This window comes from Mustela nivalis (genome assembly GCF_964662115.1).
Source record: "Mustela nivalis genome assembly, chromosome: X".
Taxonomy (NCBI): domain Eukaryota; kingdom Metazoa; phylum Chordata; class Mammalia; order Carnivora; family Mustelidae; genus Mustela; species Mustela nivalis.
Window position 1 is genome coordinate 45,772,751 of NC_139040.1, and position 24,220 is coordinate 45,796,970.

The 24,220-nt window shown below is 40.6% G+C and overlaps 2 protein-coding genes across 2 annotated transcripts in view; both read right to left on the minus strand.

Annotated features, from left to right (window-relative positions):
* The window catches only part of CENPI (centromere protein I), an 80,229-nt gene extending 72,323 nt beyond the window's left edge, over positions 1–7,906 (minus strand). The window contains exons 1-5 of the mRNA XM_082718495.1: positions 7,817–7,906; positions 5,916–6,142; positions 4,778–4,915; positions 627–745; positions 233–340 (exon numbers count right to left, since the gene is read on the minus strand). Coding sequence (XP_082574621.1) covers positions 233–340; positions 627–745; positions 4,778–4,915; positions 5,916–6,129 — 579 coding nt within the window. The 5' untranslated portion in view covers positions 6,130–6,142; positions 7,817–7,906. The remainder of the gene's footprint in view (positions 1–232; positions 341–626; positions 746–4,777; positions 4,916–5,915; positions 6,143–7,816) is intronic.
* Positions 7,907–9,400: 1,494 nt separating this feature from the next.
* TMEM35A (transmembrane protein 35A) lies at positions 9,401–21,512 on the minus strand. The gene is made up of 2 exons (XM_082715892.1): positions 21,240–21,512; positions 9,401–11,209 (listed from the first exon to the last, which is right to left on the minus strand). The coding sequence occupies exons 1-2, from the start codon at positions 21,357–21,359 to the stop codon at positions 10,802–10,804; spliced, it is 528 nt and encodes a 175-aa protein (XP_082572018.1). The 5' UTR covers positions 21,360–21,512; the 3' UTR covers positions 9,401–10,801.
* Between the last annotated feature and the right edge of the window lie 2,708 nt (positions 21,513–24,220).

The following is a 24,220-nucleotide window of genomic DNA, read 5'->3' on the forward strand; positions in this document are numbered from 1 at the left end:
ATTTTTATTTCCTTAAAAGAAGATATAAATAAATATAATAAAAACATTACATTTGTTAATATGAGAGGTGTAAGAGTGTTTGTTATGTTATGCTTTCTCCTTTTCTATATGTTTGATGTATTTTAAAATAAGGGAAAATGCATTGTGTGGCTCTTTGAAGTATACATGGTATGTCAACATACAATAACATGCCATTTGACTGATAATATGGTGGTGTCCAGTTTTTACTTACCAGTACATCATCTTGCAATGAAGCAAAAAAGAAGCCATAGAGCAAGTTAATTTGATCCTTGTGATCAATGAAGTCAAACATTGCAACCAGCCAACGATAAAAAAGTACCTATTGAGAGACAAAATGCTTATCTTTAGAGAAATAAAACTGGCACAGGAGAGAGCTTAATTCCCCACTCAGGGCTGTTTTAGAAGATTCTAGCACAAAGTAGGATAATAGATTTTATTTCTCAGTAAAAATTTATGCTTGAGCAAAGTCCCTGCATCAAGCTATATTGTTCCAAAACTACAGCCTTTGCACAAAAGGCCATAGCCATTACTCCATAAGTGGCTTTTCCTTGCCAGCCCTTAAGTGGTTCTGAAGGGCTTATCATCAAACTATTTAAAAAGATTACCTTGGTGCTACCAGAACACTTGCCCACACAAAGCCAGGAGACCGCCTTAACCACAGAATCTTCTGGTATTAGAGTTGTTGGAATCATACACTTCAATATCCGAGTGTTTACAGCACTCCCTAAAAAGCAAACTCCAAATTAAACTACATTTTAGAAACTTGATTGTTCCTTTACTATTACTCACTTAGTCCTAAAATCTCACTTTATACTAAAGGCAATAAAAAGTAGTATTAGGTATCTCTTATCATCTTTACAAAATAGTTTCAAAAAAAATGTATCTTTAAGTTCTAATATAACAATAAAACAAATTCTTAGGCTCTGTATTTCTATTTAAAAAGGAAGGATGCCTACAAGGTTTCTTTTTGGCATGATGAATATGTTTGGGAATTAGAGAGTGGTGATGGATGCACAACTCTGTGAATAAGCTAAAAAATATCCTGAATTGCATGCTTTAAAAGAGTGAATTCAGGGGTGCCTGGGTGGCTCAGTGGGTTAAGCCTCTGCCTTCAGCTCAGGTCATAGTCTCAGGGTCCTGGGATCGAGCCCCACATAGGGCTCTCTGCTCAGCAGGGAGCCTGCTTCCTCCTCTCTCTCTGCCTGCCTCTCTGCCTACTTGTGATCTCTCTCTCTGTCAAATAAATAAAATCTTTTTTAAAAAACAAAGAGTGAATTCTATGATATGTGAATTATACTTCAAAAAAATCTTAAGAAAATTTCAAGGTTTTTTTAAAAGATATATTTATTTATTTCAGAGAGAGAACACGTGTGTGCCAGAGCAGGGGAAGGGCAGAGGGAGAGAGAGAGAAATCCTCAAATTGACTCCCTACTGAGGGCAGAGGCTAACAGGGGGCTCAATCCCAAGACCCTGAAATAATGACCTAAGCCAAAACCAAGTCAGATGCTTAGCCAACTGAGCCACCCAGGAATCCCAAGATTATTTCTTATTTCGTTATTATTTTTTAATGGCACCATAGATTCTGACTTATTTAAAACTACTGACAGACATCCTGCATGAGCTGGTTCATTTAAGAATAAATAAACTAAAGAAATACATTTGTATTCTCCATCCCTCCCAAAAAGTGGGGAGGATAGCAGAATGGAATAGCTATTCTTGGAATTAGCTAGCAGTAATAATATTTTATACTGTCCAATCTTTCCATCATACTCTCTGGGCTTCCATGGAATTCTCCCATCTGGTAATAGAAGTGATGTTGCAAATAACTTTTTATACACCCTGTATCAATTTCTGCTTATTAAGTCTCCAAGAATTAAATGTATATCTCATCAATATTTTTGGTATGTAAGCATTGTTTCATTTACATTATAATGTGGTGATCACAACCACTCACTGAAAAAACATTTTTCTCAACTTCTCATGCAAATATAATTCTCAAAAACATCTTGGATCCATGCATCTTTAACCACTGTTTAACATGCATTACAGTGTGCTGATCACATCCATTCACTATAATAATACTGTTCTCAACTTCTGCAAGTAGCATTCTTAGAAATATATGTGTCTGTAAATACTGTTTTATATGTATTATAGCATGCTGATCACATCCACTCACTGAAATAGCACTGATCTTAACTTTGCCTGCAAGTAGCATTCTCAGAAACATCTTATACACATCTTTTTTCCCCCTGAGGGTAAAGACTTCTCTTTATTTTTTTATTTTTGAAATAAAAAGTGTGTAGGCAAGCCTGGGTGGCTCAGTAGGTTAAGCGTTTGCCTTTGGCTCAGGTCAGGATCCCAGGGTCCTTGGATCAAATTCTGCATCAGCCAGGGAGCCTGCTTCTCCCTCTGCCGGCTGCTCCCACTGCTTGTGCGTGCTCGCACTCTCTCTCTCCAACAATAAAATCTTTAAAAAGAAAAATGAATAAACTTTGCCAAACGTAAAACAAACAAACAAACAAAAAAACTACCTAAAATCAAGAAGAAAAGAATTCTAGCTACACATCTTGACAAGCTGTGTGATCTTAAACAAGGTTCTTCAGCCATCTGAGCCTTGGCTTTTCTATAAGTAAAATGGGGATAAAGTATCTACCTCCTAGGGTTGTGAAATGGTAAATGTCCATCACTCAGCCTATGACTGACTATGAGATAGTAATTTCCTAAGGAACTGTAGCTACTGTTATTATCCAGTCAAGGATAAGTAGGATGTTCCAGATTTTCTAGCTCAATGCTATATATTATAGACTCAATAAATGCTATTAAATTTTAAAAATTTTAAAAATAAAATAAATAAAATTTATATTTCAGATGTACGTGATGATATGATATACATATACATAGTGGAAATGATTATTATAGCCACACTAATTTACATATTATCTCCTCACGTTGTTACCATTTTTCGTGTGGTGAGGGCACCTGAAATCTACTCTCTTACCAAATTTCCAGTATTCAATACAGTATTATTAACTATAATCATCATGCTGTACATTAGAGAAATTTAGAGAAATTTGTTCATGCTACATACATTCTCAATTTCTACCCCATTATTCTGCAGAGAAGGAAGAAAGCAGTAATGGCAGGTAATGAATCATAAGAATAAAAATTTCTATATTCCACCATGGTTTCTTGTTTTCATTTTCTTTTTTCCCCCACTCCCATCCCCTAACCCTTCTAAAGCTTAAAACAGTCTGACCACTAACAATTCACACATGTACCAAATTCAAGGGGTGAATTCAATACAGACTAAATACTTACTTCCCAGTGACTTTTTAACTTCTAAAGTGTCTGAAGTCCTTTTGTACTTAATATGACATTTCAAACACACCTGCCTCTGAATATGAATTTAAACTTAGCAAAAGATCTACAGGTAAAGATACAGTGGTGATGGACGATATCACAGAAATAACTAAAAAGGAGATAAACAATTAAGGGGGCCCTATCTGACATCACCAATTCCAGCTTAAGGGAAAAATGAAAAGTAAGAATAAAAAGCCAGAGATTATGTTTAAAATTGTCATATATAAGTTTCCAAGGCTGAGGCATGCATTTGCCACAAGACCTGGCAAACATCCTGAAAACCTTTTAACCATTCATTTCTGAGATATCAAAAAAGAGAAATTCCAATATAGAAAACACTTGTATATCCCATACATGTTTTAAGAGAAGGGAGAAAATTCTCAATAGACACATCAGTTAAACATGGGTTCCTGGGAAGATAACAGAACCAAACAATCTGAAACCACTTTTAAGAGCCAATTCAAATTTCACTTTGTAGGAAAACACAGAGAACTAATCTAGTAAAAGTAGAGAACTAAAATACCTGAGAGTCATATTTTGAATTCGGCTAGTAATGTGTTATTGCTTTAACACACCCCTGCAAAACATGATGTTAGGGTATACACAAAGGAACCCCATATGCAAGACCCAGGAAAGAGTATATAAATCATCCAGTTTTGATAGATGTCTTAATATTTCAAAAAAAATAACCAGTAGAAAACCCGGTAGCAGTATGATGTGGTATAAACACTAGAAGGGGAGTTAGGAGATCTGAGCTCCTCAGTTCTAGCTGACATTAAACAAGTCTCTAACAACTCTGGGTCTCTGTTTCCTCGCCTTTAAAATGAGAATAGATGTTCAAGGCCTAAAATACCTTCTGAGTCAAAAAATTAATAATAAGAATACTGGCCAGGTGTTCTTTCTTTCTAAGAACATCTCCCTCTCCATTAAGTCCTCCCCAAGACACTTAGAACAGGAAAGGAAGCATTTCCACAAAAGAAAAAGCATCTTTACTGTTAAGGTCAAACACAATAGAATGGAGACAGTTTCAAAAGGGACTTGCCATAGTATGTGATCCTGAAAGCAATGAAAGAGACTAAGTGATCTCTTAAGCGGTCTTATCTATGCTTCTTAAGAGAAATACTAAAAATGACTCCCATGTATTTGGCGACAAGAGTCTATACATTCTATTTGTAAAGACATGTAATAACTAACCATTCTCAATATATGTACACAGAAACTTCTGGTTCATAAGATAACTTAAACACAAAAAAGGCCCACTTTATGACCTTACCAGATTGGTTTTATGAAGAAAATAATACAAACAAAGTACTGCAACTAATTCCAATAATCTATTTCAAAGTCTGGAAGGCAAAATTAATAGCAAACTAATGACAAATGTATCCCTTTATCATACCAAATTTGCCACTGAGTGCCACATTTAATAGAACATCAATTTCTTCTGGAGCTAATCCATTCTTCCACGCCACATTTTCCACAGTTTTCAAGTGCTTTTCCAAGATTTTATCTTTACTCTGTGAGGTTTTAGCGGAATCTGGAAAAAGAACAATATTAAATAGTGGGACCTTTAAAATTTTTTCAGTCCTCAACTCCAACAGTTACAACTTAGGATACTTAAAAGAAATCTTTTTTTTTTAAGTAGGCTCTACACCCACCATGGAACCCAACATGGGACTTGGAACTCACAACCCTGAGATCAAGACCTGTGCTAAGATCGAGAGCCAGACACTTAACCAACTGAGTCATCCAGGTGCTCCTAAACAAATAGATCTATGTTAAAAATGCCTTCCCCAAAACCTTTCAAAGCCTTTACAATTCTAGAATATTTAACAGCAATATTGGAACAGCACCTTCATTAAGGAAAACTGAACCATGTCCTGGCATGTCTGCTCTAAACTAACTAAAAGTACTGAACTTAGACCATAAGCAGATTCAATACTAGGACTGTAGTTCCCAAACTTCCCTGCAAATTGGAATCACCCAGGGAGCCTTTTAAAAATCCTGATGCTCAGACTGCATTCCATGCCAATAAAATCAGAATGTCTTACAGTGGATGCCAGGCATCAGTGTTTTTTAAAGATTCCGAGATAGGGGGTTCCTGGGAACTCAGTGGGTTAAGCGTCTGCCTTCTGCTCAGGTCATGATCCCAGGGTCCTGGAATGGAGCTCTGCATCGGGCTCTCTGCTCAGCAGGGAGCCTGCTTCCCCCCATGTCTCTCTCTCCCTCTGCCTGCCTCTCTGCCTATTTGTGATCTCTGTCTGTCAAATAAATAAATAAAATCTTTAAAAAAAAAAAAAGATTCCGAGATAATCCCAATGTGCAACAGCTTGGAAACTACCTTGCCAAGAATTTTCTCTGTTGTTGTATCCCCAGTACCCAGAATACTGATATTAGGAAGCACTTAATAAATGCCTATTAAATAAAGAAAAGCATGAATTGAGCAAAAATATGCTTTCCTTTAAAAATCCTTAAGAAAAAGTCTAGGACATTTTTACAGCAATAGAACTTTCATAAGGAAAAATTATCTGTCTTACCCTTCTCAAAGTATCTCACTGCTATTTGCAGAGCATCTTCTCCTTGATCATCAGCATGTCCATAATCCTCTGGACTGTCTTGTTCATCATTCAAGCTGTGCTTTGAGTCATCCAGGTCTTTTTCTTCCCCCGCCAGATTAGTCTGATAACTATCACTAACTTGTGAAGTCCTCTTTTGAGCCTGAGGGTCCTTAACTCTCTTTTGAGATGACATTATTGCACACGCTCTATACAGAAACAAGTGTCAAGTTACCATTAAACAAAACCATCCCTTTTAACTCCACAAAGACGGGAAGCATATCTGCTTTGTATTCCCAACATTTAGTACACAATACCTAGGATACAAACAATACAGACTCACACAAACACAAAAACCCTAACAAACATCCAGGCAACAAGAAGGCTAACTTTCACAAAAGTCCTTGACCTAAACAGGAATAGGGAGAAACAACTCTCCAGGGTAATATTCACCAGTTGAACAGGACTTCTTGTGGAAAAAAATCAAGCACAAGCAACATAGCAAGTTCTCTTAAAATGGCTCTACCACAAAATCAAGTCCAAAACTAATCCATCTCATACATTCAAACTTACTTTTTCCACTCACTCCTATTTTTCTCCACCCCCACCCCGATTTTGTTTTTAATCTTTTACACTCTCCACTTCATGAGTGCTGTTAAAACAGCTTAGTTCAAAAGTGAAACTGGTGACCAAACTAAGGACTCTCACAACAGAATCATTCCCCATTAATTAAGTCATTTATCCAGTAAATAATTATTGAACATCATCAAAAGCAAAGCACTGTTTTAGTTACTAGGGATTAAAAAAAAAAAAAACAGTCAAGGTCTCTGATCTCCTGAAACTTACGGGAGTAGGGTGGGAGGAGTGTGAGAGAGGGGAGTGACACCATCTGATTTAAGACTTTGTAGCTGCAGTGTGGAGAACAGAATGTTGGGAGTCAGGAATGAAAACAGATGAATTTTTATTTTTTAAAAAAGATTTTACTTACTTATTTGACAGAGTGAGAGAGTGCAAGAGAGGGAATACAAGCAGGGGGAGTGGGAAAGGAAAAAGCAAGCTCCCAGCTGAGCAGGGAGCCCATGCAGGGCTCAATCCCAGGACCCTGGGATCATGACCTGAGCCAAAGGCAGATGGTAACCCACTGAGCCACCCAGGCGCCCCGAAGTCTTTTTAAAAAATTTGTATGGGGGCGTCTGGGTGACTCAGTCGATTAAGCGGCTGCCTGTATTCCGTCTCTTGCTGTCTCTCTCTGTCATATAAATAAATAAAATCTTTTTTAAAAAATAATTAGTTAAAATTTAAAAGCCTTCACCATTCCAGAAAAAATATGACTGTAGTCTGAACTAGGCCTAAGATAGCGGTGGACAACGTAAAAAATGACTGATAAGCTTTGGAGATATACTGGGCAAGGCCGTGATAAAAGAACAGGATGTACGGAAAAGGAAAGAGAGGAACCCAGAAAGACTTACGTTTTGGGTTCAAATGGGAAAAACTAAGGAAATCGTTGGAATGACAGTTCCTCAATCACACCTCCCTAGAACATGAGGCCAGAGCTGGAGAGCGATATGTGTATCTAACCCAATGGGAGGTTCCGAGTTCCAAGTAGTTTCCTGGGGTCCGAAAAAGGAACGGTAGAGCAGCTTCTCACCCCATCCAGCTGAACTGTCCCATCGCCTCCCAGAAACCCAGCCCCTCACAGACCGCCACTGCAGAGAGCGAGAGCAAACTCGGCCAGGACGACCGACCCACTGGACAGTTATCTAAGCTGGGGGAAAAGCCCGATCCCTGCCACATCTTGCAGAAGAGTTGCTCAGAAATCAGGAGAGTCCCTCTGCTCTGAGAGTCCCCACTTCGCGCGGTCTTTAAAAGTAAAAGTACCTCACCTAATACACTCCTCAGTCGCAAAGCCTCAGGAATCCGAACGCCGCCTCTCGGATTCAAAAGACCGGGCCCCGCCCTGCGCATGCGCTTCTTCAGAGACCCAGGCTGCCCTAGGCAGAGCGGCGTGCTATGCTGAAGCCTGATTGGTTGGGTTACAACTCAACGGCGCGAGGAGGCGCGCGCGCGCCGACGCTGACGCAGATCCAATCCCGAGAATCTCTTGCCCCGCCCGCCCCGGGTAGGGGGACGCACGGTTTGTGGACCGTTGCTGCTGGAGCTGGCTGATTGGCTGGCGTTCCCACGATCCTAATCGTCATTTTGCGTACTTTGAGGCAATTAGTGTCCTTATTCCTGAATTTAACAAGAGTAATTACAGTGATAATTTTGCTCAGATTGACCCTCAAGTATCAGAACTTTATAGGAAAATATGAAACTGCAAACTTCGCAATAAGGGCTGCTTATCTCTTGCTGAACAAGAGATTTAGGTTATTGAGTCTATGACTTCTGAAGCCATCGCTTTTCCCAGGCAAAGTTCCGGGGTGGGAGGAAAGGACGGCTGGATATGCCCTCTTTTCACCGAGGGCGGGCATACATATCTTACAGGATTTGCCAAAAACCTGCGTCTTAAACTAGATGTGGCACCTTTCACGTAACCTACCAGGCAACACATACAGATTTCTAACTTTGAGGAATCAATGAGTCTTTAAAAAACTGGCTGAAACAGCAACAAGGGTTTAGTTTGAGACCTGAGCCTAGTCCCTACTTTAATCTCTTACTAGGTAGGAATTAAAGAGGAAAGGTAAATTAAATGGCTCTCACTGATTTTTTGAGGCCAAAACATACCCATGAACTGAGCAAAACTGTAGAAGGAAACTGCAATCAGGGAGAAATGAAGAATCAAAGATTAAGTTGTTATATTTGGGAAAGACTACACCAGAAATTACTATTTACCACATCTTATATGATTTCCAGAGTACTTCAATGAACTCTTGTTTAATCAAGCAAAAGAACTGAATGTTTGAGATTTTATCTAGTACATAAACTGCTCTTATCTAGGAAAACTGAAAATTTCTCAAGAGTCATTTTCCATACTCTTAATGATTTCATAGACTCAACTGTGTATTAGAAGGGATTTTTAAGCCTTCAATCCCCTTGTCTTTTGTAGATGATGAAACTGGGGCTCTGAGTGGTGAAATAACTTGCTTAACATGACATGTATGTGGCACTGGAACATGTGCCAGTTTGTGGATACACATATTGAGAGAGCACTGGTTCGCCTTTGTTTCCTAGACCTGCAATTTTCTCTGAACTCATTCTTCCACCTTCCCTTGGCGTCACCTAGTGAAGCAGAACTCCCTAAACCTGAAAATTGTATTGATCTAATGCTCTGGCTTTCTGTCTTTATATGCTGACATTACCGAAGTGTGGGGGAACTTAAATGAGATTGGAAAGTTGGTAACCTCGTTAGTATACTATGTGATATACAATTCCTTCTCTTTCACTTCCTCATCCAGAATCAAAAATAAAATGGCATGAATTCCTTCATACAAACTTTTCTTCCCAGATTTCATTACCTGTCCAGACAGTTTCCTCCAAATTTCAAAAATGTTTATTTTGAAAGAATGAGAGAAATAAGACAGAGGTATCAATTAACAAGAACAATGGCACTGAAGAAAATACAATAATATGTACTCCCCCCACACACAATGCCCCACCCCTCTCCCCATCCCTGGCACAATAGTAAAACCATCAAAGCACATCAAACAAGGAGAAACAGCAGTACTGAATGAAGAAAGCAAAGTTTCATACTGCTCAATCCAACCAACCCATATCAAATATCCTTCCCCCAACTAGACTCCAGCCACTGTAATGATAAAGAGGTGTAGAGGAGACAACCACAGGAGTAACTGCGATCTCGGTTTACACTAGCAAAGTTCAGTGAAGATTCAATAGGAGTAATGAATCTGTTTGGCAGGGAAACATTGGATACAGCTCCTCTGTCAAGTTTCAGATGATTTAAGAGAGTAACTAGAGTTTGAGATTCACAAATTTCTAATGGAACTAATCCCTGCTCCCTCAACTGTAATGGAGCAGCTGCCAAATCCTGGTTAGTTGCTGAGAATAGTAGGAAGTGAGGCAACTTTTAGCTTAAGAAAATCCAAAAAAGATGTCTGGTAAAGGTTTACTGCTTCAATTTCAAACTGTGAGCAAAGGCGTTTAGTAGGTTGAGTTGGGGCAAAGGCAAGGTGAAACTTACAATTTTATCACTTGAATTAGATTATGTATTGACTGCATATATCCCTTATTTTAATTAAACTCAATATGGAGTATTTAAGATTTCAACAACTGTTACAGTGGAGGCTAACCAGTATAACTCAGTGTCTCGAATTGAAGCAACTGTCTCCTAAAGTGGTAAATTAAAGTTTTCAGCTCAATTTCCCTCATCCCACAGGAATACATCACTTGATTAATACCAGAAGTAAGTAGGATTCTCTTTAGAAGAGGTTTATTTTATTCTGCCCTCACTAGAATCAGTTTGTAAAGGGAAGGATACCTGTGCAGGATTAGTTCAAGATCAGAGCCTTATCCTCACACCTGCGTGCACAAGTGTGCACGCATGTATGCGCGCGCGCGCACAAACCCACACACACACACAGTAAATACATTTTCCCACACATAATCTTATAGTCACATGCTTGCTGGAGTCCATCTCACAAATACACTTCAACAGTTAGCCATATACATGTACATGCAGCAAGATGTGAGTTGCCCCAAAGTGATTAAAGGTGGTGCACATATGTCTATGTGGGGAGGTCATTTTAGGGTATAGGTGTACACAAGCCAATAAGACCATTAACTTGCAGATTATATTTTTCCCTTTCCCTCAAGATAAATAAATGAAAAAAACACACACACACACACTGACATCTTCCTGGGTGTCATGGAGGCAACTGCCTGGAAGGTCCACTTTTTGCACTTCTGCTTTCCTATGACAACTTCATTTTGCCCTGAGGGGCCTTCTCATATAAGGAGGGCTGCTCCTCTGCATTCCCAGCATTCCCCGCTTGCCCCGGCAGTGGCAAGGGCTTCTTCTCAGAAGACCGGTCTTCAGGCTTGCGGGCAATCAGCAGGCGGCAGGTGAGCAGGATTCCAAACACCAGAGCATGGGCGTAGCGTTTGAGAGGATCACCGACTAGCTGATGGAAGAAGAGCACAGCCAACACCAGCAAGAGTAGGAAGAAGTTGGCCACATCTTTGGGACGCCCAGGCACAAGGGTCATGACAATGCCACAGGCCACCTCAAGAGCACCAATGCTTTTGCGGAGGAGAATGGAATTGATCCCCATTTTCTTCAGCAGAGGGAGGGCTCGGACATAGCTCTTGTAAGCACGTTTCTAGAGTGAAATACCACAAGGAATGCCACATTAACGTTGATTTTAACATTAGAATGAAGAACATACAAGAAAGGGCTTCCTTCTGTCCCCACCTGATTCCCCGTCCCCCTGTTTTTACTGTAACTCCTAAATAAAAGCCTTGTAATGAAGATAAGAAAAAAACAAGCGATTTTCTGAGATCCCTATGATTTAAACCTTGGTAACAACAGAGCACCTGGGTGGCTCAGTTAGTTGAGTTTCCAACACTTTATTTCAGCTCAGGTCATGATCTCAGGGCCATGGGACTAGGCTCTGCCCTCAGCATAAAGTCTGCATGTCCCTTTCCCTCTGCTCCTCCCCCCACTCGCACTCTATCTAAAATAAATTTTTAAAATAAATAAATAAATAAAACTTAGTAACAACACCAAAGAGAATTTGGCTTTATAGTTAAAAATTATTTTCTGATTATAAATCATAAACAACACTAAAAGCATTTATAAGAAAATTTATTGGGCCCATAAAATCTGTTACAGATTAGCCACATTCACATTTTCTAGTGTCTGCCTCGTTCAAACCCAGATGCATACGAACAACAACAAAAATGAAACAAGGCAAGGCACAGTATGATAAAGCCTTACTAATTTGGACTTCCCAAATTTGGAATCTGTGATAATTCAAAAAAAACTGAGCAGGAGTTTACACTTGCAGAATCTGCAAAAATTAAAAAGTGAGTACTAAGTAAATAGAAAAATTAAAATGTGTGCAAATATTAGCCCCTTATATATCTTTAAAATACAGTAAGATAAAAACTAGTCTCATGGTCAGTGAGATAAAAGTCCCAGGCCTTTATAAGATGCTACTTTGTTAGCCTGCTGCAAGTTCATTAATTTTAATCTAACAAATATATATTGAACACCTACTATGGATTATGCAATGGAGATAAAAAGGTAAAAAAGCCAGGGTCAAGAAGCTCTTGGTCTGGTGAGGGGAAATGGATACACAAATCGCCAGTATAAAGCAATATGGTTAAGGACACATAATAGACATCTGTACAAGGTCTAACTGTAGCCTAAAGGGAGACATCATACAACAGAGGAGGGAGTCACAGGATATATTACAAAGTAATAAGGTTATATTGACCTTAGGGTAATAGATAATCATATTTTTCACTGTATTCAGATGGGCCTGATCCTCGTTTTGTAGTAAATCGATGAGATTTTATCAAGTGTCTTATTAGGTTGGCCCACTGCTTTGTTTTCAGTAAGTATCCATTAACCCATTCAATATTTATTAAGTGCTTCCTTGCACTAGGCACTGTCTAGGTACTTTGGAAACAGATATCAATCATTCAAAGGCTCTTCTTTCCTGAAGCTTGAGTTTATATGAAGAGAAGCTATGGGTGCCAAACAAAATTATGCAGTAGAAACAGTGGAGGCATACCAGAGTGGTCAAGTCTCCCTAGATGGAAATAGAGAAAAGCTACAGTGGAATATTAAAGGAAGAGCATGTGTTGGCAAATCAATAAGCAAAAGTCATTGCAGGCAGAAGAAACTGGATGGGCAAAGGCCCTGAAGCACAAAACAGACTTGTGTGTTTCAAACACCGCCCCAGTTCAGCATAGGTTGGGAGAGGGAGGGGTGAGAGTGAGACATGAAACAGGGGAGATAGATATGAATCATGGATCATGAGAATTATATACATCCTCTTATATATGTCTATATATGTGTCACCAGGAGATCTTGGAGAAAGATCTCCTTGTGCTGTGGAGGTGGGTTTTATCCTATAAGCCAGGGGGAGCACCATAATTTGCTTTTGAGGAAGGTCCTTCTGGAAATAGTGTGGAGGGTGCATTGAGAGAAGTATGCCTGGAAGCAAAGAGACCAAATAAAAGACTTAGATTAATGATAGGAGGGATAGAGGGAGGGGGACAGAGTCAAGAATATTTTTAATGCAAAATCATAGAATTTATTGTTATACTGGATGTGGACCCTGGGGGAAAGGGATAAGTCAAGAAAGATTCTCTGGTCTCTGGCTTGGGTATGTGGGTAGAAGGGTGTTACCATTCGCCAGGTTTGGGTATGCATCTGGAAGATCATATTGGGAGTGGGGCAAGGGGTAGGAAGGAGTAAGGGATTCAATTTGGGTTTTTTAGTTGAAGTATTTCTAAGACATCTAAGTGGAGATGTCTGGTAGGCAGCTCAGTAATAGAGGTCTAGAATAATGATACAGAATGGATAGTCATCAGTATCCATCAGTATGTATATATACAGTCTATATATAGCAGAAGGTATATATATAGTATAAATACAGCAGTATACATCTATGTATATATACATATACAATATATGTGTATATATATGTATGTGTACTTATATATATATATACAGCAGAATGTATATATACAGAGGGAAAAATTGTGTGACTGACATTTAAGAAATGGAAACAGGAAGATGGTCCACAAAGCAGACAGAAGAGAGTGTGGTCAGAAAAGTAGAGGGAAAAACCAAGAAAGACAGGGTCATGGGGGCCAAGGTTTTCAAGAAGAGAATAGTCAAAAGTTCCAGATGCAAGGCAAGTATCATAAGAATCAGGCAGAAAGCCAACTTGACCTCTTAGAAGCATCTGGCACTTAGAATAGTGTTCACACACTCCAGATTTGGAACAAACGTCGTCATCTCTCTCACTTCTGGATCAGTGGATGCAACTTATTTCATGGATTAATTATCATAAGTGGCACAAGATAATCCTCTATGAGGACTGTTAAAAGACCAATGGTTTAGTGGGGGAAAAAAACCATAATTTTTATTCAGACAGACTTGGCTTTAAATCTCATCTCTGTCACTTTCTAGTGGGGTGTCCATAGGCAAATTATTTGACCTCTCTGAGCCTCATTTTCCTGAGCAGGGTTAAGAATAAAGTGAAATGAGCCAGGCTATTTGCCTTGAATGTAAAATTTAAGAGGGCACCAAAAGGATTTCTTGAGTAAGGTAAATGATGATATCATTAATGAGCAAAATATCAAAGCTTCAGATAAAGGCAGGATCCAGCTCTGCATTTATACAACCCTGCGTCATTTATCTCTTCCCAGTCCTGGCCTTGTCAGATCCTGTTTTTAAAATTTCACCTCACCCTAGTCCCTATCCTATTCCTGAGCATGTAAAGAAACACAGAGGGTTAGTCATTCTTCCTCCCTCTTCCCATTTTAGGTTAAATCAGGGAGTCCCAGAGAAATTAGGAGAGATGTTGATGAGTTGGCAGAGTAAAACCCTGGGTTGAACTGCGGGAGACCCACATGGAGCAGAGCAGAGGTGGTGAGGAGAAGTGTACCCATTTCCTCTCACTATTAAACTAGATGCCACCTGCCTACTCTCTCCCTCTCTGCACTCTAGTGAGAGTAGCAGGGCAACATCAGGGAAAGAGGTCTAGACACAAGAGTCTTCTTCAACACTTTTAAATGAGGACCATTTCTAATTAACAACACAAAGCTTCCCAAGAGGCAGTTCCTAAATCGTAAAAGTAAGCTTCTGACATGATGAATGCAGGAGGCAAGATGAGTTTCTTACAGTCAGTTCAGAGCCAAGACTTCCAGTTGCTGGCTGAGTGGCTTCTGGAAACGCTGCTTTTTTGGCTAAGGCTAACCACCCATCATTCAAGAATAGATTCTTAACTATACTATAGTGGAATTCATAGCCTGGGGCCAAATTCCAGTTCTTTAAATCAAGTTCCTGAGACTTCAGTGATCTTTTTTTTTTTTTCTTTACATTTGGTGTAACTCCATATTACTTTTTCAGTTGTTTATCTAACTTCTTAAACTACCACTGTGGATCTTTAATGCAACTGTTGCCTCTTTTTCTTTCCCTTTTTTTCTCCAGAGGAAACTGCGGAGAAAATGGATAAGCCATTTCATCAAATCTTTAGTGCAAAGCTGAGTAGGTACAGATAGCATCTATTCTCTAGGACTCCAGACAGGGAATGTTTAATTTGTTAGAAATGGTACTAAGCTTGGATGGAGTCTTGACATTATAGGAAAGCCTTTATTCTTTCTCCTGTGGAGTAGGATGGAGACATCAAAAGAATCCTACTATTGCCAGCCCCATCAGTGTTTGGTCTGTGCCACATCAGTTCTAACAATAGAAAGGTCACATGTCTTGAATCTATAGTTACTAGAGCTCTAAAGACTTTAATTGTCCTGATGGTAAGAATAAAGAGAGTTGACTGAGTCACTCTCCCAAAAGGCTCTCACAATTCACTTTGTTAGGTCTGTTTCCCTTCCATTGCAATGACCCAAACCCTGTAACCTTAGTTTCCTTATAGGGCAAGGAAGCAGGAAAGAAGAGTGTTTAGTCAAATGTTTCAAATCCCTTTCATAGAAAGCAATTGTCCAACAATATCCTTGGGCTGAGATTCTTTTATTTATTTATTTATTTGTCAGAGTGATAGAGCACAGGCCCTCAGAGTGGCAGGCAGATGCAGAGGGAGAAGCAGGCTCCCTGTGGAGCAGGGAGCCCGAAGTGGGACTCGATCCCAGGATGCTGGGATCATGATCTGAGCCAAAGGCAGCCGCTTAACCGACTGAGCCACCCAGGCGCCCCTCCTTGGGCTGAGATTCTTAAGATAAGCTTAATTTCAATTTTAGTTTTGCCCCTAAATTGCTTAGAGAAAATCACTATGCATTTTACTATCTGGGTTTCCCCTTTTGTAAATTAAATGAACATTTTGGAGATTTAGTTAAAAAAATCATAACATCATGGTATCAGACAAGGGCCACACACAGACACACACACACATTTCATTATCAGTGAACCATACAATGAGAAGTCCGTGCATTTGCAAGCAAACCATGGTGATTATTTTAATGATAATAGCAGTGAATCAAACAGGTCCATTCTTATGGTATGAGAAGATACGATTCAGACATGAGTCAAAAGCATATGGAGCCTTTCTTTAGTCATACCCTTTCTCTTTTTGTCATTTACTCTTCAGAACACCGTAGGGTCCATGATCTCATATTAATGACATTTATTTGAAGAGCTCAAAACTATCTAATTGCATTTATCTTCAATTGCAGTTAATTACTGATCCAAGTCAGCTAACAGGACAAATGGGAACAGAGACCAAGTGGTTTGATCCACTTCAGTACACCTATGCAAGTTAGGTAAAGAAAAAAAAATGGCTAATCCACTATAAATTCCATTTATATAATGTTCAAAAACAGTAAAACTAACTTATGTTGTTAGAAGTCAGGAAGATAATAACCCTTGGGGAGGTAGTATCTGGAAGGAGCCATGGGGGGGGGCAGGTTTCAGGAGAGCTGGTGTGTTCTTGATAATGGGTGCTGGTTACACAGGAGTATTCTGAAAATTCCTTGAGCTGTACATTTACGTTAGATGCACATTTCAGAATGTATGTTACACTTCACTAAAATTTACAGAGGAAAAAAAACTATGAAAGCCAAAGAGGGCACTGACAAAAATACATTTTGGCTAAAATTTTCAGCTTCGTTGATATCTTAGACCATAAAGGTTCATAAATTCTGCAAAGTTTACTGACTCGAATATGATTTCCCTGCATCTTTGTAGGGGAAAAAGCCAAATCTGAGTTACTGATTATTTCTTCAATGCAATAAAAAGCCATCACGTGTTTAATTGCCAAATATCCATGTGAATTATAAACACATTTTAAGCAAGTCTACTTTCTGCTGTCATATAGTACCAACCTACAGAGGAAGCTGGCGAATCTCGTCCTACTGACCAAAGTGGATCCTTCCCAGATTGCATTTTAGGGCAGAAGACTTCAACTATTAGTCAAAGGTCACTTTGAAACAAGCATAACTCTTGGCCATTGAGAAGCTACACGTTCCCTGGCATCACCTCCAGTGGAGTTTAGCCTGAGATGGTTGACTGTATGAATTAAGCAACATCACTTTCCATCTCAGGGTCAGTTTCCTCTCCGATGGAATAAATGTACTGTCCCACCTCAGAGAGCAGTCTAAGCATCAGTGAATTACTATCTTATTACCTAGCTGGAAAGCAATTAATGGCAGTGATTGGAAGCATAAAAGATTACCTAAGGATATTAAATAAACTACCCAAACATCTGGAGTGTTTCCCCAGGGATATACAAACCCTAGGGCATTTAACTCGAGATAAGCCAATCAACCAAATAACAAATCGTCACTTGAGGGGATTAGAAGAAGCAGAGCCTTGCCCTGTTCTTTTTAGCGCCCAAATCCCTCGGCTTCATTGTGATTGGATTTTGGTGTTTTCTCACCATTCTGCGTGTAGCCCCTTTTGATTACAGAATGGAACCACTGCCTCAAAGAGCTGAATACCAAATTTAGAGCAAGTCAACCATTTGTTTGTTCCCCATCACTGCCCAGGAAACTGCTTAGCAGCATTTGTATGTGCTGTCTCCCAATTTTAAGTGAATTAATGAAGGCATTTAGTCAAGGGAGTGATCAGTCATGTTGAGTTCATGTGGGCTTTAGAGTACTCTATAATGACATTTGCTAAATCTGGAGGAGGTATGGGGCGACACACACCAAATGGGCAATTCAGAGAGACATCTGGAAGTTCTGCATGGAATCCACTGTGCATTAACAGGCAGCAAGTGTGGAGCTTTCAAAATTAGCTAATTGCGTAAAGGTCTGTTCACCAGGGCATATGAAAATAGCATCTTGCTCTTGTAAGTGCCTGATTTCAATCCGTTAAACTGACCGTTCAGATTAGTCAGGAAGCCCCTGCATAATGCAGAATCAATTATTACCATCACTTCACCCGCAACATTTCTTGAACACTGGCTATATGTAAATTACCACTGTACCAGATGCTTCCATATATAATCTCAACTAATATTTATAACAACCTTCTAAGGGAAAAATTATTATCCTCATCTCACAGATAAGGAAACTGAGACACTAGGAATGTCAGGACTCAAGCACTAAGCTATATGACTGAAAGTCTGTGCTCTTTCCATTAACCATTCCTGGTTTCTGCAGTATACAGGAAAGAAGTTAATAGTCATTGGTCCGTAGGGTTTTCAGCCATGATTCCTCACAGAGGGGACAACACCTAAGCATAACACTAATGGTTTTAGAACAAGAAAAATTTTAAAAAAGAGAAAAAGAAAAAAACCCAAAAATCTAAAATTTGAAATTGGTTTCAAAGTAAAGGTTTAAATTGGTGTAGTTGAACGGTTATAAAAAAGAAGCAAGAATGTGCCAGATATGTTCAAGAATCAGTTGCAAGTTCTGACATCCAAAAAGACAGTTGTAATCATTAATGACCCCTCTACTGAGAAGATTCAGTCATGGACTTGGTTTCTAATCTCTGCTCCCACAACAGCATACCCTATGATATTGGATCAGTTTGATCCATCAGTAAAATAAGAATAATAAGATGAATTTAACTCACTGATACGTTTTAAAGAACAAATAATCTTTAAACAACAACACTTTGAGATCTTGTAAGAAAAGCTGCTGCAGGCAATGAATGACTGTCAATGCAGAGGAATCACTCCTAAATGGAAAACAGAAAATCCCAGATAATCAGCATAGCTGATCTAGAGTTGGGGTCCTAAGGGGCCATACCGCCTTCTGAGAGCAAGAAATGGCTCCTGAACTACATAATCAAGATCCAACCAGACAACTCTGAGGGGTGGTGACCAGCCAAGACAATGCTCCAATGACTCATTCATTCACTCATCCATTCAACAAATATAAATCAAGTCCCTTCTTCGTACTAGAACTGAATTTTTCCCATTTCCTTTGGACTTAAGAATAAAGCTTGGCCAGCCCAGAACTGGTGCAGTGGCCCCTATGCTGGACAGCCCTCCCCAGCCTGGAGCCAATGTTCAGTGCAGGAGGGGACCCTGGAAAAAGCAATCTGAAAATCCTCCTCAAGCTTCATACTACTGTGAAGTCTACCTCCCAGCTAGACATAGTTCCTCCATTCTTTCCAGATACCCCTGAACACATAAGCACAGAATTGTGCCTGTACACACACACACATGCACACACACACTCACTCACTCACAATGGTTCTATACTGCTGTATTAGTGTATACTTATATATAAATATGTTCCTTTGTATGATACGAAATCTTGACATTGGTTTCTTCTTCCTTTCAGGAGACTGCAAAACACAGCTCCACTCCCTAGGAAGAAACCTACTGTAAACCCATTTGTGGCTGATCCTCCTCGTGAGCTCCTGCCAAGCTGGTAAGAAGCTTCCCGGTGACTCCATTTTAGCTGGATTTCCTGCAGATCCTAACAGTGTACTTAGGGTACAGGTTGGGGGGACTTCTAACTCAGCTGAGGAGGGTCTGGGGGCCGGGGAGTATACTGAAGAAGGCTACTATGTCCTAAGGAAAAGGAAAAGTCAAAAATACCTAAGGCTCACGCACAAACATATTAATACATGTATATCTGAAAAGTAAAGTAAAGCAATAGCATTTCATTTACTTGTAATCTAAGCTAAACTACTACACTGAAACCAAAATATAGTGGCGTTTCACCTCCACCCGGTCCCTCTGCATTTGGTGGCATCTGCTACCCCCCCCCCCTCCCCAGTAGGCTGCCTTGGATTCTCATTTTGACCTGATTTCAATTCCATCTGGCCAAACATGCTGGGAGGAGGGGAAGGGAGAAGGAGAAATACATTAGTATTTGCCACTGGGGCTAGACCTTTGCCAATGACGCTGGAGTCCCAGCCACCCTCCCCCACCCCGAGGGTGATCCTTTGGTGAGAGAGACACGGAAAGCACCAGCTCAAACCCTGAGTCAGAAACCAGAGCTGTCTGCAAACATTTTCTGAGCATCTACAATTCACCAGTCTCCATCTATTTGCAGCTCACGTTGAGGGGCTCTGAAAGGCTCCGCAGTGGGCTCTAGGAGAGCGCTATTTATTCCTCTCAACGTGTGGGGCTATTCCTCCTTGACTCAGCCCTAATGGAGAGACCCTCTTCCCTTTTTTCTCTCTCCCTTCCTGTTCCTCCCCTAAGCTTCTTTCCTTCTTGACCTTGAGAGCCCAGTAATGGGTTTGGCAGTCAGGCAAAGGCAGTGAGAAGCAGGTTCTCTTCAGCCGGGCGGGGAAATGAAGAGGCAAAGTGACAGGGGGAGAGACGGAGACCGAAAGTGCTGGAAACATACCCTGCCATCTCCTCACACTCTACAGCATAGGAACAAGTCCTCTTCACGCCGAACTGGGGAGAGCAGCCCAGCCCCCAGGTTGCAGAGGAAATGTTTTGGCCAGTCACCTTCGGTGATTCCAACTCTGCAGAGGGGAAAGACTGCAGAGGACCTGACCCCGGGCATCCACAAGAGGCAAGGTGGGGATTATGGACTATTTTGCAGGAGAGCAGAGGCAGACTTTGCAGATTTTGCAGATTAGCCCACAAACAAAACAAAACAAAACATCAAGGTCTCCCTTGAGAGAAGAGAAAGAAGCAGGCACTCAATGACCTTTATTTTGGCCAAGACTGCTTTGTCTCAAGGATAGAGACACACACACCCAGGCAGCTAGGGATCAGCTCTCAGCCAGGGATGAGGAGTGCCTTTCCCGCCCCTAAGAAAGGCTTGTTTTAGTAGCCTGTTCTCCCCCAGCTCTTTCCGTCCTTCCCCTTTGTTCTTCCCTAAGATAAATAAACTCTCCAGCCTTCTAAACTCTTAGCTCCAAGGGAAGGAATCAGACTTGCAGACTGCTTGCCCGGACTTTGGGTGTGCTAGAAGGTGGGAAGGATTCCTGCCAATGACAGGTGTTACGCAGGTCTCAGCCTTCTGGTTTACTTGGAGGTGGGGGTGTACTCGCTGGGCAACCCCTCCCCCAACTGGCATCCAGTGGCTACAAAACAGTTGCTCCCAGCATAGCCTACAAATGAAATCGCTCTTGTCCAGCTGCACCTTCGAAGCTGCAAAGTTGTTGGGGAGAAGGTAAGGTCTGGGGGGCGGGGTAGGGGTTAAGGGGATGGGACCATGGACTGGGAAGGAAAGAAGGGGAGAGGTACTCGCAGTCCCTGGGGGGTGCGTCCCTCGTCACCCTTTTGCTTTACTTACCATCTCAGTGTAGGCATCCTTGCTGAGCCTGGGGGTCAACTTGATAGTTCCCATGAAAACAAAGAAGAGTCCCAGGGCCACTGAGAGGGCCACAACAGTTACGGTTCTGGGGGATGCCATGGGGTCACCAAGGCAGGTCCCAACTAATCCTTCTGCTTTGCGCACCCCGTCTGTCTAAGGCGCAGGCAGTTAGCACAGAGAGAGCTAGAGGGACGCTGCGGAGGCAGCAGGCAGCTAGAATGACAAAGGGAGAGGAGGGAGCTCGAGAGAAAAATTGAGAGATCGAGATTCAACCTCTCTCACTACAACAATTTCTGGGTCCTAATGCCCTACTCTTACTCCTGGCCAAAAGCACAGTCTGGAAGTTAAAGAAGATCTAAACTGAGGTGAGAATTTCACGTCTTAAAATGGGGGGAAACTAGGTTATGCTTCGAGTTCAGTCCCTGGGCTGCCTCTGGAATGAGGAATCAGGGAAGACCTCCTTCCCACCACTTCCCACCAGGCGCACTTTTCATCTCTAAGTTATTTACTCCCTTTTTGCCACCTCCCTCCTTTTCTCCCCTTTTCCTTTCCCTCAGTCAAAACAGGAGTCCTCAGTTTGCTTGTTTCTGCAGTGGGTAACACTCAGGATAAAACCGCAAAGTTGTCAGGCTCCATTGCAACTGAAGAAAACTTTATCTTTCTCTTCCTGGAAAACCGTTAATGGCTCCCATTGCCCAGCGATTAACTCCAGAGTTTTAAATTTGGCATTTTGACCTCTGCCTCTCTTTGGAAGTTTATCTTCTAATAGCTCCCATGCCACCCTCTCTCTCCTATCGCCTCTGGGCCCCAGACAACCTGAGCTTTCCCACCTCCCCTACGTTCCCTTTCTCTAAGCCATCATTCTTCTCTAACATTTAATCTTGTCTTCAATGTTATCTCTTCCTTCAAGACTTTCCTGATCCATTCCCAGCTGGATATGGTTTCTCCCTCCTCTGATTTCCTGAAATAATAACCAATATCTGTTTACTAAGTTTACTAAGTGCCAGACAACCACCCTTTACCTGTATTAACTCATTCAGTCTTTACAGCAACACGGTGAGCTAGGTATGAGCTCCCACTTTATGGATGGACCTCTGAGGAACAGGAAAATAACTTGCTCAAGAGTATATGCTAACTAGAAAGTGGAGAGCCAGAATTCAAACCTAAGCAGTCTTAACCTGGGTTAAGAGCCCAGGTTCTTGGGCACCTGGGTGACTCAATCACTGGGCGTCTGCCTTTGGCTCTGGTTGTGATCCCAGGGTTCTGGGATGGAGCCCAGCCTTGGGCTCCCCGCTGGGCAGGAAGCCTGCTTCTCCCTCTCCCTTTGCCTCTCTCCCTGCTTCTCTCTCTCTGTCAGATAAATAAATAAAATCTTTAAAAAAAAAAAAGAGGGGCACCTGGGTGGCTTAGTTGTTAAACATCTGATTTCAGCTCAGGTCATGGTTCTAGGGTCCTGGGATCAAGCCCCATATCAGGCTCCCTGCTCAGCAGGAAGCCTGCTTCTCTCTCTCCCACTCCCCCTGCTTGTGTTCCCCCTCTGTCTCTCTCTCCTTGTCAAATAAATAAAATCTTTAAAAAAATAAAATAAAATAAAGAGCCCAGGTTCTTAACCATTGCTCTATTGTCTCCCCATATACTTCATACTCTGCATTGTAAGTATGGCACTGACCTGATTCTGCTTTGCACTATAATTACACACACACACACACACATACACACATACCTTTTTGATGAGGCAGTGTTCATTAAGTGAGATAATAGTCTGGAGTCAGGTCCAGAAGGTCCAGGGTTTAAATGCCAGCTCTGCCACTAACTCTGTAAACTTGTCACTTAAGTTCTCTGAGCCTCCATTTCCACATTTATAAAATGTCTATGAAAATTCCACCTCAAAAGTTTGTGGTAAGAATTTGATATAAGTAAGTCGCCTAGCACAGTGTCTAACATAAAATGATGTAGTTCCCTTCTGTGTCTTTTGCCTTCCTAATCTGTTCCACAGTTTAGCTTATAAGCATTTCAAAGGTAGAAACAAATTTTCTATATCCCATAATACCTAAAACAATGTCTTTTGTGCACCAGATCCTGATAAATTTTCCTTGGAGGGGGAACTGAAGAAATTTAAATACACATATTATCCCTAGAAGTGGTAACACTTGAAGGTTTAGCAATCATTTACATCTTATTGTGAAAGATTTTCAGACTTTGTGGTTATGATTCGACCTATAAATTACTGAGTTCTACAATGCACATACAAGTGAATTAGGCACTATAGGAATTATATACCATTTTGCTTTCAAATTACATGATAATGGGAATAATAATATTCCTCATAAAATGAACAAAATACTGAATAATAATACTACTAATAAATAGAAGGGGAAAATAATTCCTGACCCCAACATGCTGAAATGAACATTGTTATTCTGATTGGTCAATATTCTAATTGACCTTTTCCTTAAATATTCTCTATGTACAAAATACATACAAATTAGTTTTTCAAAATTTGATCTTACTATAGAGTCAGTTTTATACTCTGCTTTTCTTTTTTCACTTGTTAGCATTTTTCCATATCATTAAACCATCTTCATAAACATTATCTTTCTGGGCACCTGGGTAGCTCAGTCAGTTAAGTGTCTGCCTTCAGCTCAGGTCATGATCTCAGGGTCCTGGGATGGAGTATCAAATCCAATTGGGCTCCCACCTTGCTCAGTGGGGAGTCAGCTTCTCACTCTGCCCCACCCCCCATTTGTGTACACAGGCATGCACACACTCTCTCTCTCTCTCAAAAATAAATAAAATCTTTAAAAAAATCTTTCTGAAATGATTGTATAATACTTCAACATCATTGGAATGTACTATATATATTTCATGTGACTATTCTCCTATTGGTAGGTATTGTTTTCATGGTTTTCGTTTCTGCAAATGAAGTTTCAGTGCATACCCTTATATATCAATCTTTGTCT

Excerpts from the sequence above, each read along its gene's own strand:
- TMEM35A (XM_082715892.1), bottom strand. The coding sequence starts at position 21,359 with ATGGCATCCCCCAGAACCGTAACTGTTGTGGCCCTCTCAGTGGCCCTG. Across the intron at positions 11,210-21,239 it reads AGGATGCCTACACTGAGATG|AAACGTGCTTACAAGAGCTA; the intron begins GTAAGTAAAGCA and ends ATTTCACTCTAG.